The sequence below is a fragment of the Ursus americanus genome, chromosome X (assembly GCF_024610735.1).
Source record: "Ursus americanus isolate L20-20 chromosome X, mUrsAme1.1.p, whole genome shotgun sequence".
NCBI classification, from domain to species: Eukaryota; Metazoa; Chordata; class Mammalia; order Carnivora; family Ursidae; genus Ursus; species Ursus americanus.
The window spans coordinates 106,938,832-106,958,906 of record NC_142164.1 but is presented as its reverse complement, the minus strand read 5'-3'; the positions used below and the strand labels follow the sequence as shown (position 1 = coordinate 106,958,906).

General features: G+C 39.6%; 1 protein-coding gene across 1 annotated transcript; it reads right to left on the bottom strand.

Moving 5' to 3' along the window:
* Positions 1 to 309: 309 nt before the first annotated feature.
* On the bottom strand, positions 310 to 19,561 carry EIF1AX (eukaryotic translation initiation factor 1A X-linked). Its single transcript, XM_045801284.2, has 7 exons — positions 19,378 to 19,561; positions 12,062 to 12,145; positions 9,472 to 9,575; positions 8,374 to 8,424; positions 5,443 to 5,524; positions 2,567 to 2,658; positions 310 to 418 (listed from the first exon to the last, which is right to left on the bottom strand). The coding sequence occupies exons 1-7, from the start codon at positions 19,391 to 19,393 to the stop codon at positions 413 to 415; spliced, it is 435 nt and encodes a 144-aa protein (XP_045657240.1). The 5' UTR covers positions 19,394 to 19,561; the 3' UTR covers positions 310 to 412.
* Positions 19,562 to 20,075: the final 514 nt, after the last annotated feature.

Sequence of the window (20,075 nt, the reverse complement as noted above, 5' to 3'; positions counted from 1 at the left end):
GGAATATACAGAAAGTCACTGTACAGTCAACAGGCTAGTCAAAGTTAGGGCTTAATCGTAATCCATATTGAGTGTAGGGCAAATGGTTTATTCAGAACATTCATTTACTTATGGGAAGTGGTCAAAGTAGGAAAGGCAGTAATGCATTTCCCCATCTCTTTTTAAAAATAGTAGATGTGGTCTTTTACCCATAAACTCCAATACATCAAAAGAACAAAGGAGGCTTAACTTTTCACTTAAGAGAATTCAGCATTACCAGTTTTTAAAGAAATACCTTAGAAACAAATCAGTCTGCTTTAACAAATTGCACTCATGCTAATGAAATTTTAATCTTCTTTAACGGGTCACAGCCAAAATCCAAATTGTTGGAACAATCCTCAGAGAAATTGGAATGTAAAATGTTGAATTCAATTTAGATCTGGAAGGGAAAAGAACATCAGATCAAACGAAAGAATTCTTATATTCCAGCAGTCTACCACATAAGGGAAGCTTGCACACCCTAAGGCTATCTTTCGAAGAGGAAGTTTTATACACCAGGTTTTTCTCAATTACAGTTTGTTGCCAGTAAATCTTTACAACCTCCTTCAGAATGTCATGCTACGCAAAATATTCTTAAAGTTTAGTGTGTCTTCCCTTTTGTGTTGAGTGATGAGAGATTTTTTATTCTGGGGGGGGGGGAGCAGACACACAGGAGTATTATATGAGAAAGGGACAAGTCTGACAGTAACCAAATTCTCCTCCCAACCTGGTTATAGGAAAGAGGGCTATACCTATAAACCATCTGGAGAAATGTCTTGGAAAAGCAGGGTTCTCAGGTGATAAACAAGGCAACCCTTGCAAACTGTTCAAGAGAACTCAAATAACTCTAGTATCCACCATCTTTTACCATTTCTTTCCCTGCCAGCTTACTGGGTCTAGTTCCAAGGAATCCCTGGCACAGACTCAGAAGTTTTTTTCTTAGAAAATCTTAACCTTGTCTAGATCCTCAACCTATCACCTCTGTGTACTCAAATTCAAATTCATATTCAAAAGTGTTCTCTGATTAGGTTCTTAATTTCCAAAAGAGACCTTATACCCCAGCTCTAAAACTGTTTGGATCGCCTCTTAATTTATAACACAATTCCATGTCAGGTTGGGGTCACAGAATACAATCAATAAATCTACTCTCAAAGTATCATTAACAGTCCATTCACAAGAATTCTGTGGCTTAAGGTCTCTAAAGGAAGGTACATTAAAAAAAGGATGTATTTATGTAAAAATTCATAAATGCATATACACATGGAGGATATGTACTCAAATCCTTAATTCACCCTGAGTATTCTAAATCGTCTGAAGATGCATCAAAATATAAGACAGACTGATGGATAAATAAAGATATAGTTAGATATATGATAAATCAGGTATAAAAATATTAATTATAGAATCCTGGTAGTGGGTATCACTTTTGATGCCTAACCCAGACTTCCCAAGATCAGCCTCTGTATTTGAAAGGCTCTGATAATCGTGTTGCACAGTCTTAGTCAGGAACAACCGTCCCAGATATACTAAAATTTCATCTTTGAATCAAACCAAACATTAGCATAATTATTTTTAGATTTATATACACAGGTGGGTTCTGAACTACATTTTTATTTTAAGGAGTTCAAAAAGAGCCCAAACTAGAGTTAAGGATAACTTATAATACTACCCCAATTATTTAATAAATTTATATTGCCAGAAACTAAGTATGAATTTCATTTAAGTACTAGTGTACAGCAAAAGGGCATTTATTCTTGTGAGCATCACTGCTTTACCTTTCAGAAAAACAATATATTTTCCTAAAACACACCAACTCCAAACCAAGAGTTTGCCAACAGTGCATATCCAACAGATAAAATAAAGTAATTGGCAAAAGGTCTCAACTTTTTAAAGACTTATTTTAGAAAGAGAGAGAGATCACACATGAGGGGAGGGGCAGAGGGAGAAAGAGTCTTAAGCACACTCTGTGCTGAGCATGGAGCCCAACTTGGGGCTCAATCTCAGGACCCTAAGATCATGATCTGAGCTGAAATCAAGAGTCAGATGCTCAACTCTTCCTCTGCTCCCCTCCCACGTGCTCTCTCTAAAACAACTAAATAAAATCTTTTTAAAAAATGTTGTAATTCCAATGCTTCATATCAAGCTGTTCGAACACGATTCTTCTTTTAACATACTAATATTTCAATTAACGCACATTTCTTTGAGAAGATCTTCTATTTCTTACAACTGTTTGCTAAATTTTGAAATCGCTATCTCTTTAGACACTTTTTTAAACAAGTTATGATTCCAATGCCTAGCATTCATAATGCCAAAGCAAATACTCATCTTTTCTGGAAGAAATGTTGAAAAGATTATAAGAATTCTCAAAGTATAACAGTTGACTAGTCGTCTTCTAAATAATACTATTTTAATTCATAGACAAGTCTTGAAATATACCCTAATTTAAGTATTCAACATTTTTAGTTTAAAGGAAGACAGGAGAAAAAGCTGGTTTCTCTGAGGATAATTCAGAAACAAAAGTTGGAAAATGCAAGATGCATCTACTCACATCATCGATGTCTTCATCATCATCCCCAATGTCATCAAACTGAATTTCATCATCATCTCCAGGACCAAATGTATCGGTTTCATTGATTTTAGCTAAAGAAACAACAAATATAGTCATATAATATAACCAAGATGATATTAAAATGAGTAACTGTGCACTAAAAGAAGCGGTCTGATATCAAATGCTGAACTATAAAAAGACTCTTATGAGTCAAAATATACCAATTCAAGTACAGTTGACATATATATTAATTTCAAGTGCACAACACAGTTGATTTGACAATTATGTACACTACAATATGCTCACCAGAATAAGCAGTTACCATCTGTCACCAAAGTTATTACAATATTATTGACTATATTCTCCATGCTGTACTTTTCATCCCCATGACTTATTTTAGAACTGGCCGTTTGTACCTCTTAATCCTCTTCACCTATTTCAACTACTCCCACCCAACCCCCCAGCAACCACTGGTTTATCGTCTTGATATTTATGATTCTATTTCTCTCTTGTTGTTTGTTCATTTTTTTGTTTTTTAGATTCCACATGTTTATGTGAAATCATACGGTATTTGTCTGATTTATTTCACCTGGCATAATACCCTCTAGGTCCATCCATGTTACTACAAACGGAAAGATTTCATTTGTTTGTTTATGCCTGAGTAATATTCCAGTGTATGTTGTGTGTCAATCACGTGTTCTTTATCCATTTATCTATCAGTGGACACTTAAGTTGCTTCCGTACCTTGGCTATTGTAAATAATACTGCAATAAACACAGGGGTACATACATTTTTCCAAATAAGTGCTTTTGTTTTCTTTGAGTAATACCCAGTAGTGGAATTACTGGATTGAATGGTATTTTTATGTTTAACTTTTTGAGGACCCTCCTTTCTGTTTTCCACAGTGGCTGCACCAGTTTGCATTCCTACCAACAATGTAAGAGGGTTCCTTTCCCTCCCCATGTTCACCAACACTTGTTATTTCTTGTCTTTTTGATACTAGATATTCTGACTGGTGCGAGGGGATGTATCACTGTGGTTTTGGTTTGCATTTCCCTGATGACTGGTGGTGCTAAGAATCTTTTCACAGGCCTATTGGCCATTTCTACGTCTTCTGTGTAAAGTGTCTATTCAGGTCCTCTGCCCATTTTTAACTGGATTATTTGGGAGGATTTTTAGGCATTCAGTTGTAAGAGAGTTTTTTGTTGTTGTTGTTGTTTTTAAAGATTTTATCTGGGGCACCTGGGTGGCTCAGTCAGTCAGGCATCTGCCTTTGGCTCAGGTCATGATCCCAGGGTTCTGGGATCAACCCCCGTGTTGGGTTCTCCACTCAGCAATTAGTCTGCTTCTTCCTCTCCCTCTCCCTCTGTGATTTCTCTCACTGCTGCTCTCAAATAAATAAAATCTTTTAAAAAAATAAAATAAAAAATAAAGATTTTATTTATTTATTTGAGAGAGTGCGTGCGTGCACGAGCAGGGAGAGTGGCAGAGGGAGAGGGAGAGGGAGAGGGAGACTTCCGATCCTGACGCGGAGCTAGATCCCAGGACCCTGGGATCATGACCTGAGCCTAAGGCAGACGCTTAATGGACCGAGCCACCCAGGTGCCCCAAGTTGCAGGAGTTCTTTACATATTTTGGATATTAACCATTTATTAGATATATTATTTACAAGTATCTTCTCCCATTCAACAGGTTGCCACTTTGTTTTGCTGGTTTCCTTCACTGTGCAAAAGGTTTTTAGGTTGACGTAGTCCCAACTATTTATTTCACAAAGATATTTTTAGTAAAGCAGGATCCAGTTACACAAATTCTGGAACTATTATGACTTCCAACTATGCCTAAAAAAATGGTAAGAGCACATGCTAACAACTTACCGATGACCAGACACACTCATCAATCAGATATTTTAGTCAAATCATGATTACCCCTAAGCAATGAAAATGAACTGGGAGGTTCTGGTCCTATTCCCTGATATACCAGCATTTCTTAGATTGAAAATGTCAAGGAAATAACTTCAGCAAGATTTTCATGCTTAAGTAAAATTATATTGTTTTCATAATAATATGCAAGAGAGCAAAAACAAACAAACCAAAAAGACTACAAAACGAAACAAAAACACCAAAAGAAAAAGGTAGACTTACAAAATAGTATGTAAAGTACATTTCCCCTTTGCTGATGTTATGAGGGATTTATTTTTAAGTTTTCCGCATAAGAATGCGTAACTTTTGGGATGCCTGGGTGGCTCAGTCAGTTAAGCGTCTGCCTTTGGCTCAGGTCATGATCCCAGTGTCCTACGATGGATCCCCACATAGGGCTCTCTGCTCCATAGGGAGTCAGCTTCTCCCTCTCCCCCTCTTCCCTCCATTCATACATGCTTGCTTTCTCTCCCTCCCTCTCTGAAATAAATAAATAAAACCTTAAAAAAAAGAATGCATAACTTTTGTACTGGTGACAGAGAAACAAAGAACGTTAGTTTTAAAAAATCCAGTGATACTAGGGTAAGAAGTGAAAACTGACTTTATAAAAATCAACAACAGTACCTAACTACTATCCTTGCTTCACATTTAAAACAGATGAACAATGAAATTCTCTTCAGAAAGTTATTGTGAAATACTGTAATAAAAGTACTCCTTTGATTGGTATTATGCAGAAGTTTATAAAGTGTAACTCCACACCAGAAAGTGTATTTATTAAGGACAGAATCCCAGTTACTTTTTTCTTAAGGTATACAGTATTATGAAGTATAAGCAGGCATACTTAAAACGAACCACATAAGCACAAAAGTAAATATGCACAATTCTACCAAAATTCCTTCACCTAAATAACACCAAGTATTAACACTCTACGACAGGTTAATAAAATAACTCAGACATTACCATGCTCTGGAAGCTCGCCATATGCCTTCAGACTTCTAGCTTCATCTGCATTGTATTTTAAAATTACATCGGCTTTATTATCCTGAAAAAGACAAGTTAACTTTTAGAACCGATTATGCCAAAATATTATCCATTATTTCCAAAATTATTTTCAAACTGGATAAAAAACTAAATCTCACTGTTGTTACAATCTCTTTTTTTTCACATTTTAAAGTTTTCTCCTACTCAGTGCACTTGTTGTCATGAGCACTGGGTGATGTATGGAAATGTTGAATGACTACATGGTTAATTATACCGGAATTAAAATTTAAAAAGTAAGTATTAGAGTACCTGGGTGGCTCAGTAGTTAGTTAAGCATCTGACTTCGACTTGGGTCATGATCTCAGGGTCCTGGGATGGGGCCCTCCATCAGGCTCCCTGCTCAGTGGGAAGTCTGCTTGTGCTTGTTCCTCTCCCTCCCCTTCTGCCCCTCACCCTGCCTGTGCTCTGTCTCAAATAAAATCTTTAAAAAAAGTATCGAGGGGCGCCTGGGTGGCTCAGTCGTTAAGCGTCTGCCTTCGGCTCAGGGCATGATCCCGGAGTCCTGGGATCGAGCCCCACATCAGGCTCCTCTGCTGGGAGCCTGCTTCTTCCTCTCCCACCCCCCCGCCTGTGTTCCCTCTCTCGCTGGCTGTCTCTATCTCTGTCAAATAAATAAATAAAATCTTAAAAAAAAAAAACATCCTCAGGATTATATAGTATGAAGCTGCTTACATGCATAAATGAATAATGATCAACAAGCTTCAGAAAGATATTTACAGATCTTACTTTAAAAAGAGCAGGACTGTGCAAACCCAATCTTTTAAGTTATTTACTATTATCCTTTGATTAGAAGTCTTTTGAAATACAAAAATTCCCTGGGACCATACTTTACAGGATGATTAAACAGTCTATAAAACTGAGACTGTGTAATGACCTAAGGAAATTAATATACCTTTCCATGAATCAGTGGTTCTTAGAATATGAACCAACCGGATTCTCCAGTGGAGCCTTTATATTTCCTGAAGATAGATTAGTAGAGGTGGAGTGAAGCTCATGAATTGGTACTTCTAAAAGCTCTTTTAAAGTGTTTCTGATGCAAATGTCCCACTAAAAACTACTGCCATAGAATGTTCACACTTTCCCATTTGAAAGAATCCTAATCAGTTAAGGCAGAAAAAAAAGTGCTGAAGTTGACTGTTTCAACTTCAAAGTTACTTGGACCTAAAAGCAGGTCCTAATGGCTACAAAGAGGATCAGTGATGCAAAGGCAGTGAGATTCAAGCCAGTACTTCTTGAACTGTAATTTTTATAGAAGCTCAAAGGTAAACTGTTAAAATGCACATTCCAATTTAGGAGGACTGAGGTGGGGTCCAAAAACCTGCATTTCTGACAATTTTCCAAAAGCCAGTGATGCCACTGGTCCCTGGACCACCATTTAAGGGGCAGGGATAGAGAAGGTGGTTTGTGGGAGATTAAGAATCAGAAAAAGTTGGTCTTGGCTGTCATTTTAAAGTCAGAATAGTACATGTTTTCAAACCTCAGTTTCCGTATCTGTCAAACAGAGAACTAATTATTCTTCCTACTTCCGGGATTATTTTTAAGATCAAAAGAAGAAACTAGACATTAGAATGGTATTTTTTTTTGTTTTGTTAGATAGAGAGTGCACACTTGGTGGGGGGATCACGGGGGACAGGATGGGACAGACATGAAGGACAGTGAAAACCTTAAGCAGGCTCCACATCCAGCTAGAAGCCCAACGCAGGGCTTGATCTCATGACCCTGAGATCACGACCTGAGCCCAAACCAAGAGTCGGACGCTTAATCAACTGAGCCACCCAGGCATCCAAAATGGTATTAATTAAAGCAGGCTCTTTCTACCTCAGCATTATTCACATTTTGGGCTGGGTAATTTCTTTGTTGTAGGGACTGTCCTGTGCAATGTAGGGTATTTGGCACCACCCCTGGTCACAAACCATTATATGCCAACAACACTGCCTCCTCCCCAGTTGTGACAACCAGAAATGTCTCCAGACACTGCCAAATGGCCCCTGGAAGAAAAAATTCACTCATGGTTGAGAATCACTGATTTAAAATAAAGATTTTAATTCTTTATTCTGGAATAAATATTTTAAATAATCAAAGTAGGATCAAGGTTATAAAAATAGAAACATCACTCACACTGTGATTAAATATATGGTGATAAGTTCCAACAGGTAATGGACTACAGAGACCCACAATGAGTAGTCTCCAGGTTGAGATCATGAGCGGCAACTACCATTTTTTCCTCTAAGTGCTCATTCAAATTTAGAGCACACACTTCTATCATCATGGTTTGTACTGTAATTACTTGTGTGCCTGTCTTACTCTTTTCACTCCCAGACCATAAGCATTTTCTGGGATGGGAGCTTGACTCATTCAGGTGTTTCCAGATTTTGATTTCAACATGCATAAATTAAAAAGAAAAGAAAAACTGCTACGGGAGGTCCCAGCATAAGATTAAATTTTTATTTTAACAAATAAGAACATGAACAAAACCACCACTATAGAACACCACTCATTCCAAAAAAGGGAACTTTTTAAATATCAAAAAAGGAAAAAAGGCCATTTAGCTCTATGAAAAATTCACATTGCCTGTTATTTTTTCCATAGTGAAAATGTGGACTCCACAGAATGGCCATTTTGGGAACCACAATGCCTAGGGTACTTGGCACAATACCTAAAAAACGTAACTGGCCCTTACAAAATGTTTGTTAACACAATGGTGAGCAGCATGCTGGGATGGAACTGGTCAAATACTGTCATGACTGAAGTTCTAAGCATTAATGGCTCACAAAATTCAACCATGTGAACGATGAGAAAAAAAAAAAAATATATATATATATATATGTACACACACACATATTTTTTTACCTGGTAGTCTCGGAGACCAACCAATATAATGTCTGAAGTATTTATCCAAACCTATGAAAGAAAAGTCACTGCATGTCATATTTAAAAATAAAGAATCAAAACAACATTGAGTCGGTCTTTCCATAAAATATATCCACCCAACTGTGGGTTAAGTACCTATATTTAGAATTAGGGGGGGGGGGGGGAAACTATAGTAAGCAGCTGAGCATGTTTCAAATTTTCTATAATTTGGGGTGCTAAAAGAATAACAATCTTATTTAACTACCTGACAGTTTATTAATTCCAGAAGAATAATGATTAGATTAGAAATTAAGGAATTTTTAATAGTAAATTACTCCAAGTGGTTAGTTATCCATCCATTACGTGTGAGAATACAAAGTTAGAAATGAGCTTTTATCTCCTTCCCTCTCTTCCTTTCACCAACCCACATACCATGAAGCTGGCAAAAAACCCCTTTATACTTTGGTAATGGGATTAAAAAATACCCATATAAAATCAGAGTTGGAGGGACTTTTACCCAACTTGATTAATATATCTGCCTTAACACTCACTATGATGGGAAATTAATCATTCCTTTCCAAGGCAGCCCATTCAGGAAACTTAGTATCACCATAATACTTAATGTAATTCATATTCGAATTTTCTTAACACTCTTTACAACTATTTTCCCCCACCCTCAAACCAGAATCCAAACATGGGCCATCTACCCCATTTAACCATTAGGTCTCTTTCATTGCCATTCAACTGGAATAGTTCCCCCCACACACACTTTTTAAGGTCATAAAATTAACATTGTATTAAGAGCCAGGCCATTTGTTTTGCCGGCCTCCCTCAATTTGGATTTGTTGGTTGTTTCTTCATGATTAGATTAGGGTTAAACATTTTGAGCAGAAAAAACATAGGTGATGCAAATGTGTCTTAAAATGGAATCCATATAAAATTACCATCAAGGAGTTGGCTGTTTTACCATAGGTAAATCACCATTTTACTGAAATCTTTGGGGAACTTCCAAAAATGAGGTCCTTGACCCATAAAAACTATAGAGCCATTTTCCCCCCTTAATCACGATTTTAAAGTAAAAGAAATTTTCACACCTACCTTTTTTCTCAATTTCCCTCTGATGTGACATAACCTCTTTACACCATCAAAACACATCGCTTCTAATCGTCCATTTCCCAACATTTTGATTACTTGAGCATACTCTGGGGGAGGGAAAACAAAAGTATACAGGATACTGTTCGACTTTTCATAACAGCAACTTAAAAGTTCACACAAAATTGACTACAACAGGGGCCCCTGGGTGGCACGGTCCGTTGAGTGTCTGACTCCGAGCTCAGCAAGGAGTCTGCTGGACTTTCTCTCTCCCTCTCCCCATCCTCGCTTGTTCTCTCCCCCGATCTCTCTCTCAAGTGAATAAATCTTCAAAAAAAAAAAAAAAATGACTAGAACAGGGGCACCTGGGTGGCTCAGTTCAACTCTTGGTCTTGGCTCGGGTCATGATCTCAGGGTTCTAGGATCAAGACCGGCATGGGGTTCCATGCTCAGCACAAACTCTGCTTCAGATTCCCTCTCCCTCTGCCCCTCCCCCCTGCTCTAAGATAAATAAATAAATCTACAACAAAACAAAACAGACTGGAACACACAGGTATATTGGTTAGGAATAAATATGTGTAGTAAAATAAATACTAGGGAGTAATAAACACTAAGCTAGTTAATGGCAGAGCCAGAATCTAGACTCCATGTCATTTCTCTAACAAGCTATCTCTGCTATCAAAAATGCTTTAATTATATACTCATTTCGAGTAAGCAGAATGATTACTGTCTACATAACTGTATGGTTTACTTTTGGAGACCAAGGCAGCACGTCCCAAAATGTACATTACACCTCATCAATCTCTCACATTTGGAATGTCTCCCAAATTTGGATCTCCTTTCCCTCAGATCCTTTAGAGGCTAATCTCAACACAATTTTTGGTCTACTTGGCAAATAAAAATCACTTAATGTTAGTAATGTCTTTGTCATATTAGAAGTCATTATTCTAAAGTTTTTGCAAAGCCAGAAAGATGTTCTTAGGCAAAATGCCAAACTTTTAATCAAAACCTTTCCAAAAGGAAACCCAGGTAGGCACCTGGTTTAACTGTCATTTGGAAAACTGAGATGATGAGCATTAGCTTGCACATGGGCCTGTCTGTTCTGCTCCTGTCATTAAATGACAGAAAACCGGGTATGGAGGCGGCCATTGCTTCAGAACCTTTAGCTCACTCAAGTTGTACATAAGACTGACCCCTAAAGAGAATATCCACTGATTTCTAAGTACACTGAGACCTAACTTTGAAAGGCTCAACTGTGGGGTTAACATGCTGAAGTGACTTGCTCATACTATACTGAACCTAGAGCCTCAACATAGTGGGCAAATTCAAAGGCAGCCTCTCTTCCAAAGTGAAGAAAAAATAAGAAAAAAGTAGTGGTGGTCATAACGGAAGTCAACTGCTAATGGAGGCAAACCTGACTAAGGCTAAGAAACAAAAAGGTCTATTAGCCACAAAACATGCTTCATTTTTAGTGGCTTATATATACACAGCCATGAACAAAATCCACCAAAGTTCTATAAAAAGACAATCAAAAAAAAGTTCTTTGTTAAAATATGCTGGAAATTATTGGGATAACTGGAAAACTTCAAAAATAGATTATATATTAGACATATAATATATTCATGTTAAATTATCTGAGTGAGATTATATTGCAATTATGTAAGAGAATATTCTTCTTAAGAAACGTAATGCAGCAGGTAAGGTAAAAGTATCCTGTCTGCAACCAGCTTTCAAATGGTTCAAGAAACACACACACACACACACACACACACACACACACACACACGTGCACTAAGGGTTTAAGGGAGTTCATCGTACTAATACTGCAACTTTTCCAAAGGTTTGAAAGTGCTCAAAAATATGGGAAACTAGTGTTATGCATCTTAGTTTGCAAACATCAACTATTCAGTTTCACTGTATTCTATGTCCTGAAATTATATGCTAATGGCACTGAAGAAGTGAGGGAAAGGCCTCTAATTCATCCCCCAAAAATCCATGGTCTAATGAAAAATACTACATAGCACCATTTACTATCAAAAAAGGTCTACTAAATCATGCTAATTGTTAACCTTAGCTTTTGAGGCTTAGTTCCCTCTGAACTGTACAATTCATTCTTAATTATGAGTGTTCATGCAAAACAATGAAAACCAGACATTTACAGAAATGCCTCCGATCCACATTGCACACAGGATACCAGGGAATGATTAGAGGTGCTCTAGAGAGGTGTGGAGGGCTGAGGAACAGAGAAGGACAAAGAGGGGCACAGGATGTTACAAATAGTTCTATCTTTCATGTTTAGACATTGAAATTCCATATTAAAAAAAAGAAAAGAAAGAAAGAAAACTATTACTAAAAAAAAGCCCTCACAGGGCGCCTGGGTGGCTCAGTCATTAAGTGTATGCCTTTGGCTCAGGTCACGATCCCAGGGTCCTGGGATCAAGCCCCGCGTCGGGCTCCCTGTTCAGTGGGAAGCCTGCTTCTCCCTCTCCCACTCCTCCGCCTGTGTTCCCTCTCTTGCTGTCTCTCAAATAAATAAATAAATAAATAAATAAAATCTTTAAAAAAAAAAAAGCAAAACCCTCACAGAAATGCTTACCTTGTCCGTCTTCTTTGAATACCAGCTCCCTTTTTTCAGATTCATTTTCATTCTTACCTCTGCGTCTATTTTTACCTCCTTTACCTGATGGTTTTAAAGAAAGAAAAAGATGTAAACTATCTGTACAACAGCATTAAAGAAATAAACGACTCACAACACAGCTTTAAAAAATCATTTAAATTTAGAAATTCACCTAATGTGGTCACACAATCATAGTAAATTTACAATTTCCCATCATATCAAACACATCACTTCCCTACCCTTCTTGGAAGTTCCTTTTGGGTTATTTCTGACACGAAATACAAACAAACCAAAAGAAGTATTGCATAAAATTACAGAGATCCCTGGGAACATCTGCATTCAATGACCAAAGTCCTGGACCATAATGACCACTTGGCTGAGCACACTTCTCAATGAACCCCCCCCCCCCAGTGGCCCACAAGGGCCAGGGTGGGAGATATAACGGGTTACCAATAAATTTCTAATAAGCTCCCTCTTTTAACAGACCTCCCCAGAAAAAGTCTGAGTTCAATCAAGTAGGATGACTTGGGGTGGGGGGTTAAGTTATAGCTCCTGAAATCAATACATTGATTCTGTGGTGGAGGGAAAACAACTCTGGCTGATTTGAGAGTTTTAGCTTACATACCTGTAGGAAAGATTCACTGAGCAAAATATTTGACGTTAAAAACACAAGGCACTAATTCCTGAACTTGGAAGCAACCAAGATGTCCTTCGGTAGTAGGTGAATGAATAAACTGTGGTTCACTGACACAATGTAGTATTATTCAGCAATAAAAAAGAAATGAGCTATCGAGTTTCCAAAAGACATGAAAGAAACTTAAATGCAAACTCTTAAGGGAAGAAGGAACCCATAAAGGCCGAATAGTATGATTCCAACCATACAACATTTTGGAAAAGGCAAAACTATAGAGACAGTAATTAAAAAAAAAAAATCAGAAGTTACCATGAGTTGGGAAGGAGAGGGCAGATAAGTATATGTAACACAGAGGATTTTCAGGGCAGTTAGATTACTATTCTGCATGATACTGTAATGGTGGATACATGTCATTGTACATTTGTTAAAACCGACACGATGTACAACATAAAGAATGAACCTTAAGGTAACCTATGGACTTGTTAGTAATAATGTATCTACACTGGCTCATGTAAGATGTTAACAACATGCTGGGGTAACATGAGAATTCTAGTTTCTGCTCATTTCCCTACAAATGTAAAACTAATCTAAAAAACAAAGTCCAGGGGTGCCTGGGTAGGTCAGTCAGTTAGTATGCCTTAGGCTCAGCCATGATCTCCAGGTCCTGGGATAGAGCTCCACGGTGGCCCCCCCCACCCCCGCTCTTGTGCACTCTCTTCAAATAAATTAATAAAATCTTTTTAAAAAATAAAAATTAATAACAAAGTCTATTAAGAAACAATGAATCGCAGCTACCCTACGACCCAGCGATTGCACTACTGGGTATTTACCCCAAAGATACAAATGTAGTGATCTAAAGGGGCACCTGCACCCCAATGTTTATAGCAGCAATGTCCACAATAGCCAAACTCTGGAAAGCCATCAACAGATGAATGGATAAAGAAGATACAGTGTGTGTGTGTATACACCACACACACACACACACACACACACACACACACACACACACACACGCTGGAATATTATACAGCCATCAAAAAATTGAAATCTGGCCATTTGCAACGATGTGGATGGAACTAGAGGGTATTATGCTAAGTGAAATAAGTCAATCAAAGAAAGACAATTATATGATCTCACTGATATGTGGAATTTGAGAAACAAGGCAGAGGATCATAGGGGAAGAGAGGAAAAAATGAAACGACAAAACCAGAGAGGGAGACAAACCATAATAGACTCTTAATCTCATGAAACAAACTGAGGGTTGCTGGAGTGGATGGGGGTGGGGGGCATGGGGTGGCTGTGTGATGGACACTGGGGAGGGTATGTGTTGTGGTGAGCGCTGGGTGTTGTATAAGACTAATGAATCATAGACCTATACCCCTGAAACAAACAATACATTGTATGTTAATAAAAAAAAATAAACTGGGATGTAGAAAAAAACAATAAAAAGCAAGGTGCAAATAGGATGCAATCAGCAAAATTCAGACTGTGGGGGCAATTCAATAAGACAATTTGTTTTCTTCAGTAGATCCATCATGAGGTGGGAAAAAAGACCAGATGGATGGAGAACTTAGATTTTTTTTTTTAAGATTATTTACTTATTTGAAAGAGAGAAAGCATGACAAAGAGACGGCATGAGTCAGGGGGAGGTGCAGAGGGAGAGGGAGAAGCAGGCTCCCCACTGAGCAGGGAGCCTGATGCAGGACTCGATCCCAGGACCCTGGGATCATAACCTGAGCTGAAGGCAGACACTTAACCAATGAAGCCACGCAGATGCCCTGAAGATTTCTTTAAAAAAAGACTTACCAACAAATGGCAATGTGTAGACCAAATCTGGATTCTATTTTTTTTTTTTTTTTTAAGACTCTGCTGAGTAGAGAGCCCGATGTGGGGCTCAATCCCAGGACTCTGGGATGGGATCATGACCTGAACCGAAGGCTTAATTGACTGAGCCACTCAGGTGCCCCCCAAAATCTGGATTCTGATTTGGTGTGGACGGTGCTGGTTCAAGTTTAGCTGTGAACTAATTGCATCTGGGGCCAGGAGGTGAGTACCTAACGGCTCATTATACTAGTCCACTTTTGTATATATTCAAAATTCTTTATAGTGTAAATTTAAAAATGAATACAGCAAAGTGAATAAGGGTATGAAGCTACCACCGGTGTAAAAAAGAAAAAAGAAGGGGCAAACGAGTGGCTCAGTCAGTTAAGAGTTTGACTCTCGATTTCAGCTCAGGTCATGATTTCAGGGTCGTGAGGTTTAGCAGCCCTGTGTCGGGCACGGAGCCTGCTTAAGATTCTGTCTCCCTCTGCCCCTCCCTGCCCCCACTTTTGTGCCTGCTCTCTCTCAAAAGAAAGCAAGCAAGCAAGCTCCATATTCATATTTGCTTATATATACATAAAATACCTCTGCAAAGGCATATACAAAAAAAAGTTTAACAATGACTGCCTGTGAAAAGAACTGGTTTACAATGGGACATGTTTAAATAAGAGATTTCACTTTTAATACTTTTTTGAAATCTGAATTGTAAATATACTTACTATCCAAAAAAAATACTTCAACAAAAAATGTACCATGAAGCAGGCCTCGCCTAGCCATGAAGAGGAAGAGACAAACAGGAGGAATATTTCTGAGATGGAAACAAGAGAATTATGACCAGATGTAGAGGGAGGAAGAAGTAAAGGATGAAAGGAGCTTTCACAAAAACCTCTCAGGATCTCAGTTACAGACTATGTAAAATGAAGGAGGTAGAACAGAAGATCCAAATACCTCTACATTCCTACATTCCTTCTGCCATTTAGGATTATAGAATTCTATCTACTGGCGTCCTTAAAAAACTTTAATTCTCCCCTTCCCCTTGTTTTTCACACTTTATGTGACTCTAATGATCATTTCCCACCTCTTCTTTTTCTGACTTTTAAAGGGCCACTTGCACTATTCTTGACTTTTACCAGGCACCCCCTCCCCATTATGCCTATTCCTCTGGAGCTTCATTAATTCCAAATTCCCACCTTCTCTTAACCCACTTTCTAAGGAAATGAATTTTTCTCTCACCTATCACTTCTATGCTAATAATTTTACATATAAGCCCACTATTTCAACCAAGCATTGGTCTCATATTTCTAATGGCTCCAGTGAATGGGTTACTGCCCTCTCAAGCTTGACTTTATTCAAAACTCAATTTATTTTTAGTTATTTATTTTTTACAAAGCTGGTCCTAAATCAACATCCTTGTTTCTGTTAGTGGCAACATGATCACCTTAAAGAATATATATCTCTCAACCTATGAACACACCAATCTACCTCTTAATACTTCTCTTCCTCTATCTTATGCTTTAATCCAAGTGGGCTTCTTAATGTCCTAGTAACTCACCCTTAACAAGCCTATGCCTATGAGATAGGTACTATTTGTCTTCATTTCCCAAGAGATAATAAATAGTCTTTGAAAGGTTAAGTAACTTATCCAAGGCTGTATCATAAGACCCCACCTCAGTTAACTATACTCCTAGCCACTATACAATAAAGCCACCCCATTTACTTGTCACAATCACCCTATGAAGTAACAGGTCATTTAACCCCAGTTTACCAGGGAATTCATTGAATCTCAGAGAATTAACTCACTTTACATATTTCAGTGTGTGGGGATGAACAGATTCAAACCTAATCTTTTTTTGTTGTTGTTGTTCCTGGCCCTCAGATTAGGTTATCTCTCCACAGCATTCTGTTCCCATTCCAGAACCTAAAACCACACTGGTGTCCATTTTCAAAACGTGGGAGAAAGGCTATAAGTGGTTAGTGATATTAAAGAACTCATGGGAAGAACCTGGAAGCCCCAAAAGGTTCACAGCCACAACAGAATAAAGAACGTGCACCCGGCCACTGCAAAGACAGACACATAACTTCTAGAATCAAGTGCATGTTATCTGTCCTGGGGGCAGTGTCACAATGCTCTGTGCTATTGTCAGGCAGGCCTCAATAATTTCCTGACCCACACAGAGTCCTCGGAGTTCGGTATGTAAGGCATTCTTAGGGGACACCAAAATGGATTTCCTAAAAAGAGAAAAGTATCTTCTGGTCCCGACCATTCATGCCAGATCTTCAGACCAAAGTCAAAGCTCCCTTAGGGCAAGGATCCTACCAGTTTTGTATACTGAGTTATATACTCGAGTTGGGCAATTCTTTGAATCAGTCAAGAGTAGTCCATACATTCCTAAAGGAGTGGCAATTTTAAAAGTAAAGGTAGTAACTTTTTCAAAGTCTGGGAGCACCTTACCCCAAGTCGTCTTCTTGAGTGGACTAAAAGATACCCCTTTTCCTGAGGTAATAAGCTAAAAGTATCTAGAGGATTCTAGAAGAAATAAGCTGGTAAGAATCAGTCCAAAGCAAAAGTCATTCAGCACACAGTTCGTGGCAATCTATATATTTGTGAAACCATCACCAAAATTATATTCACAGGGCTTCTGTACTTTTCCAATGAAGAAAAACAAAAATAAACATGAATTTAATTCTAGATTAGTGGGGCGCCTGGGTGGCACAGCGGTTGAGCGTCTGCCTTCGGCTCAGGGCGTGATCCCGGCGTTATGGGATTGAGCCCCACATCAGGCTCTTCTGCTATGAGCCTGCTTCTTTCTCTCCCACTCCCCCTGCTTGTGTTCCCTCTCTCGCTGGCTGTTTCTATCTCTGTCGAATAAATAAATAAAATCTTTAAAAAAATTATTAATAATAATTCTAGATTAGTAAACCTCATCTCATAAAATCCAGAGGTCGCGGAAAGAACATAACAGATTGGTTTTACAAGTACTGGAATGATAAACACCAAATTCAGAACGGTGACTACCTCCAAAAACAGAGGAAGACAGGGGAAGGGGACTGGAGAGGGGGACACAAAGGGCTTTAAATGATTCTGTGTTTTAATTTTCAAGTTAAGAGTAACAAACTCCCAGGTGTTCATCGTATTATCTATATTTTTTGTGTGCTTCAAATATTATTTATAGAATAACGATCCACTGCTTACCAATTTACCAGAATTAACCATACGTTGATCACTCCCCTCTTTATTTTACTGCCATGCAATTAATGGAATATGACCTTAAAAGAGGCCAGTGAACTAGATGTGATTTAACGTAGAAGTCCTGTTGCCTGGGATCCAAAGGGGAACCTATTATTCATCTGAGAGTGGAGTCAACCAAAAGGAAGGTGACTTAATCCAACAAATATTTATTGAGCATCTACTAAGTGTCAAGTGCTAGCAATTCAATGTGATTAAGACATACTATTACTGCCCATTAGAGCTTAGAGCCTAGTGAGGGAATTGGAAATTTCAACACTAGAAATAAAGGTGAGAATAAGATACTTACTGAAGTGATCCAATTACCATCTAAAAGGAATAAAGGATTGGACAGATTACAAGAAGACTGACTTTTAGAACTCTATTTCACCCAGAATAATTAGCAGTAAAATGCTACAAAAAGGACCTCCAAGTTAGATTTCTGAGGACAGTGGAGTGCCCTAAAGGAACTGCACCAAATCTTGCAAAGAACCGCAACCAAGTACCCCAAGGGATAAAATGAGTAGTGACAGCTACAAAGAGGAAATAAGGTAGAACCCCTGGAGCCAGCTGTGAAGTGGAAAGGAGAACAGAAGTGGGCCTGGGTCAGGGCAGGGGTCTCAAGGATGAATAACCAAAGAAAACCCACTTCCTGTGGGTTGTGTAACAGGCTCCTCTCCTGAAGGAAATACAATGTTTCCCTGTTTCTACTGAGATAATTACCTTGAGAAGTATTTACAAAGATACAGTTTCCTTGGGAAATTATAAAGATACTTAAAAGACAGAAATCCCCTTAAGTCTAAAAAAAAGGATAATTTCTTCAGGACTCTTCTGCTTTTAGGTAGATTAGACCTTCCATTTTGGAAATTCCAAATGAATTTACCTTCGAGACGAATAATTTGTGGACGTTTAGCTTCAGAATGGAGGGAACTTAAAAAATTAAAAGGTCTTTACTCCCAACACATACATACAAGATATGAGGCAAAAATAGAAAATTTGGATAAATATGGAACAAGTGTTCTGGGGGTTAAAAAAAAAAAAGTTAAACTCCGTAAAGGGATGGGGAAGAGTAAATCTCTAGAAATAAACCCTAAATAAGTAAATATACATCAAGGTTTCTTCCACTGTTTACAAGGGAGAGGGAGTAGTCTCAACAATACTCAACAACTGTCCATAAAGAAACCCATACAAGAGTACCTGGTCACTAAAGCAGACATTACCCTTTCAAAGTTAAGAACTGCTTTTAGGGCTTAACTCCTTGCCCAGGAAGCCAAAGGCACTCATTTGCGAACCCTGGCCGCTTCGGGGAGGTCTCCCCCACAGGTCCATAAAGCGCCGCGGTCAGTCTGGCGCGAATCGGGAGCAAAAGCCCACATTCTCTCGCAGGAGGCCCTACAAAAATGGCGTCGGCTCCACCCCAATGTGACCAAACTGGAAGACAGTAGTAACTTCCCAGCGCCTCTCCCAAGCCCCAAACCGCGTCCGTATCGTGCAGCCGCGTGCAGGCACAGCGGAGAGGAAGGTCACTGCGGCCTGGGCAATCCGGAGGCCGTGGGCAGAGCCGGAGAGACCCGGTCGAGCGGAGTCGTGGTCCCGGGGTTCAGGCGGCATTACCTTTATTCTTGGGCATGGCGGTGACGGAAGCCTCCCGGCGTTTCCGACTCCTATCCTGGGGGTGGCGGCGGGAGCGGCGACTCCTCCGAGGGGTCCCAGGGGCGACGCGTGGGACCGCGCGGTACCAAGCAGGTCAGAGAGGCCGGGTCGCGTGCGCGGGAGAGTCTCGCCACCGAGTCCTTCCGAGATCCGCCTGCGCCCACGCTCAGCCGCAGCAAATGGCGTCGCTGCTGCTTACGTCACTTTTCCCCGCCTCCCAACGCTGGCTGGCCCGCCCCCTCTCCCCCGGCCCTACGGCGCAGGCGTGGCCGACTGACACCCCTCCCTTTGCCCCCCACCCCCGCCATTGTTAGAGCGGATGGTGACGTGCTTTTGAAGCGTTCACGGGAGTTCACGGGAACACGCGGGGGGCGGGAAGGTTAGCCCGGAGTAGAAGGAGTCAGGGAGGGAGTGGGCGGGGCCAGGCGTCATAATAAAGGGCGGGTTCAGGTGGCGCCCGCTGCTGGCTGACATCAGACCTCTCTGCTGCTTTGTGACAAGCTCGCGTCTTGGGGTTTGCGCTGCTGCTGACTCATTAACTAATCTTACAGCTAGTTTCAACTAGGCCCTTTCACCCTCCCAACCTGGTCCGGAGCCTGAGGGGAAGGGCAAGGCTCTCCGGTCATCTCCATTACCAAGGCATAATATTTGCATGACAT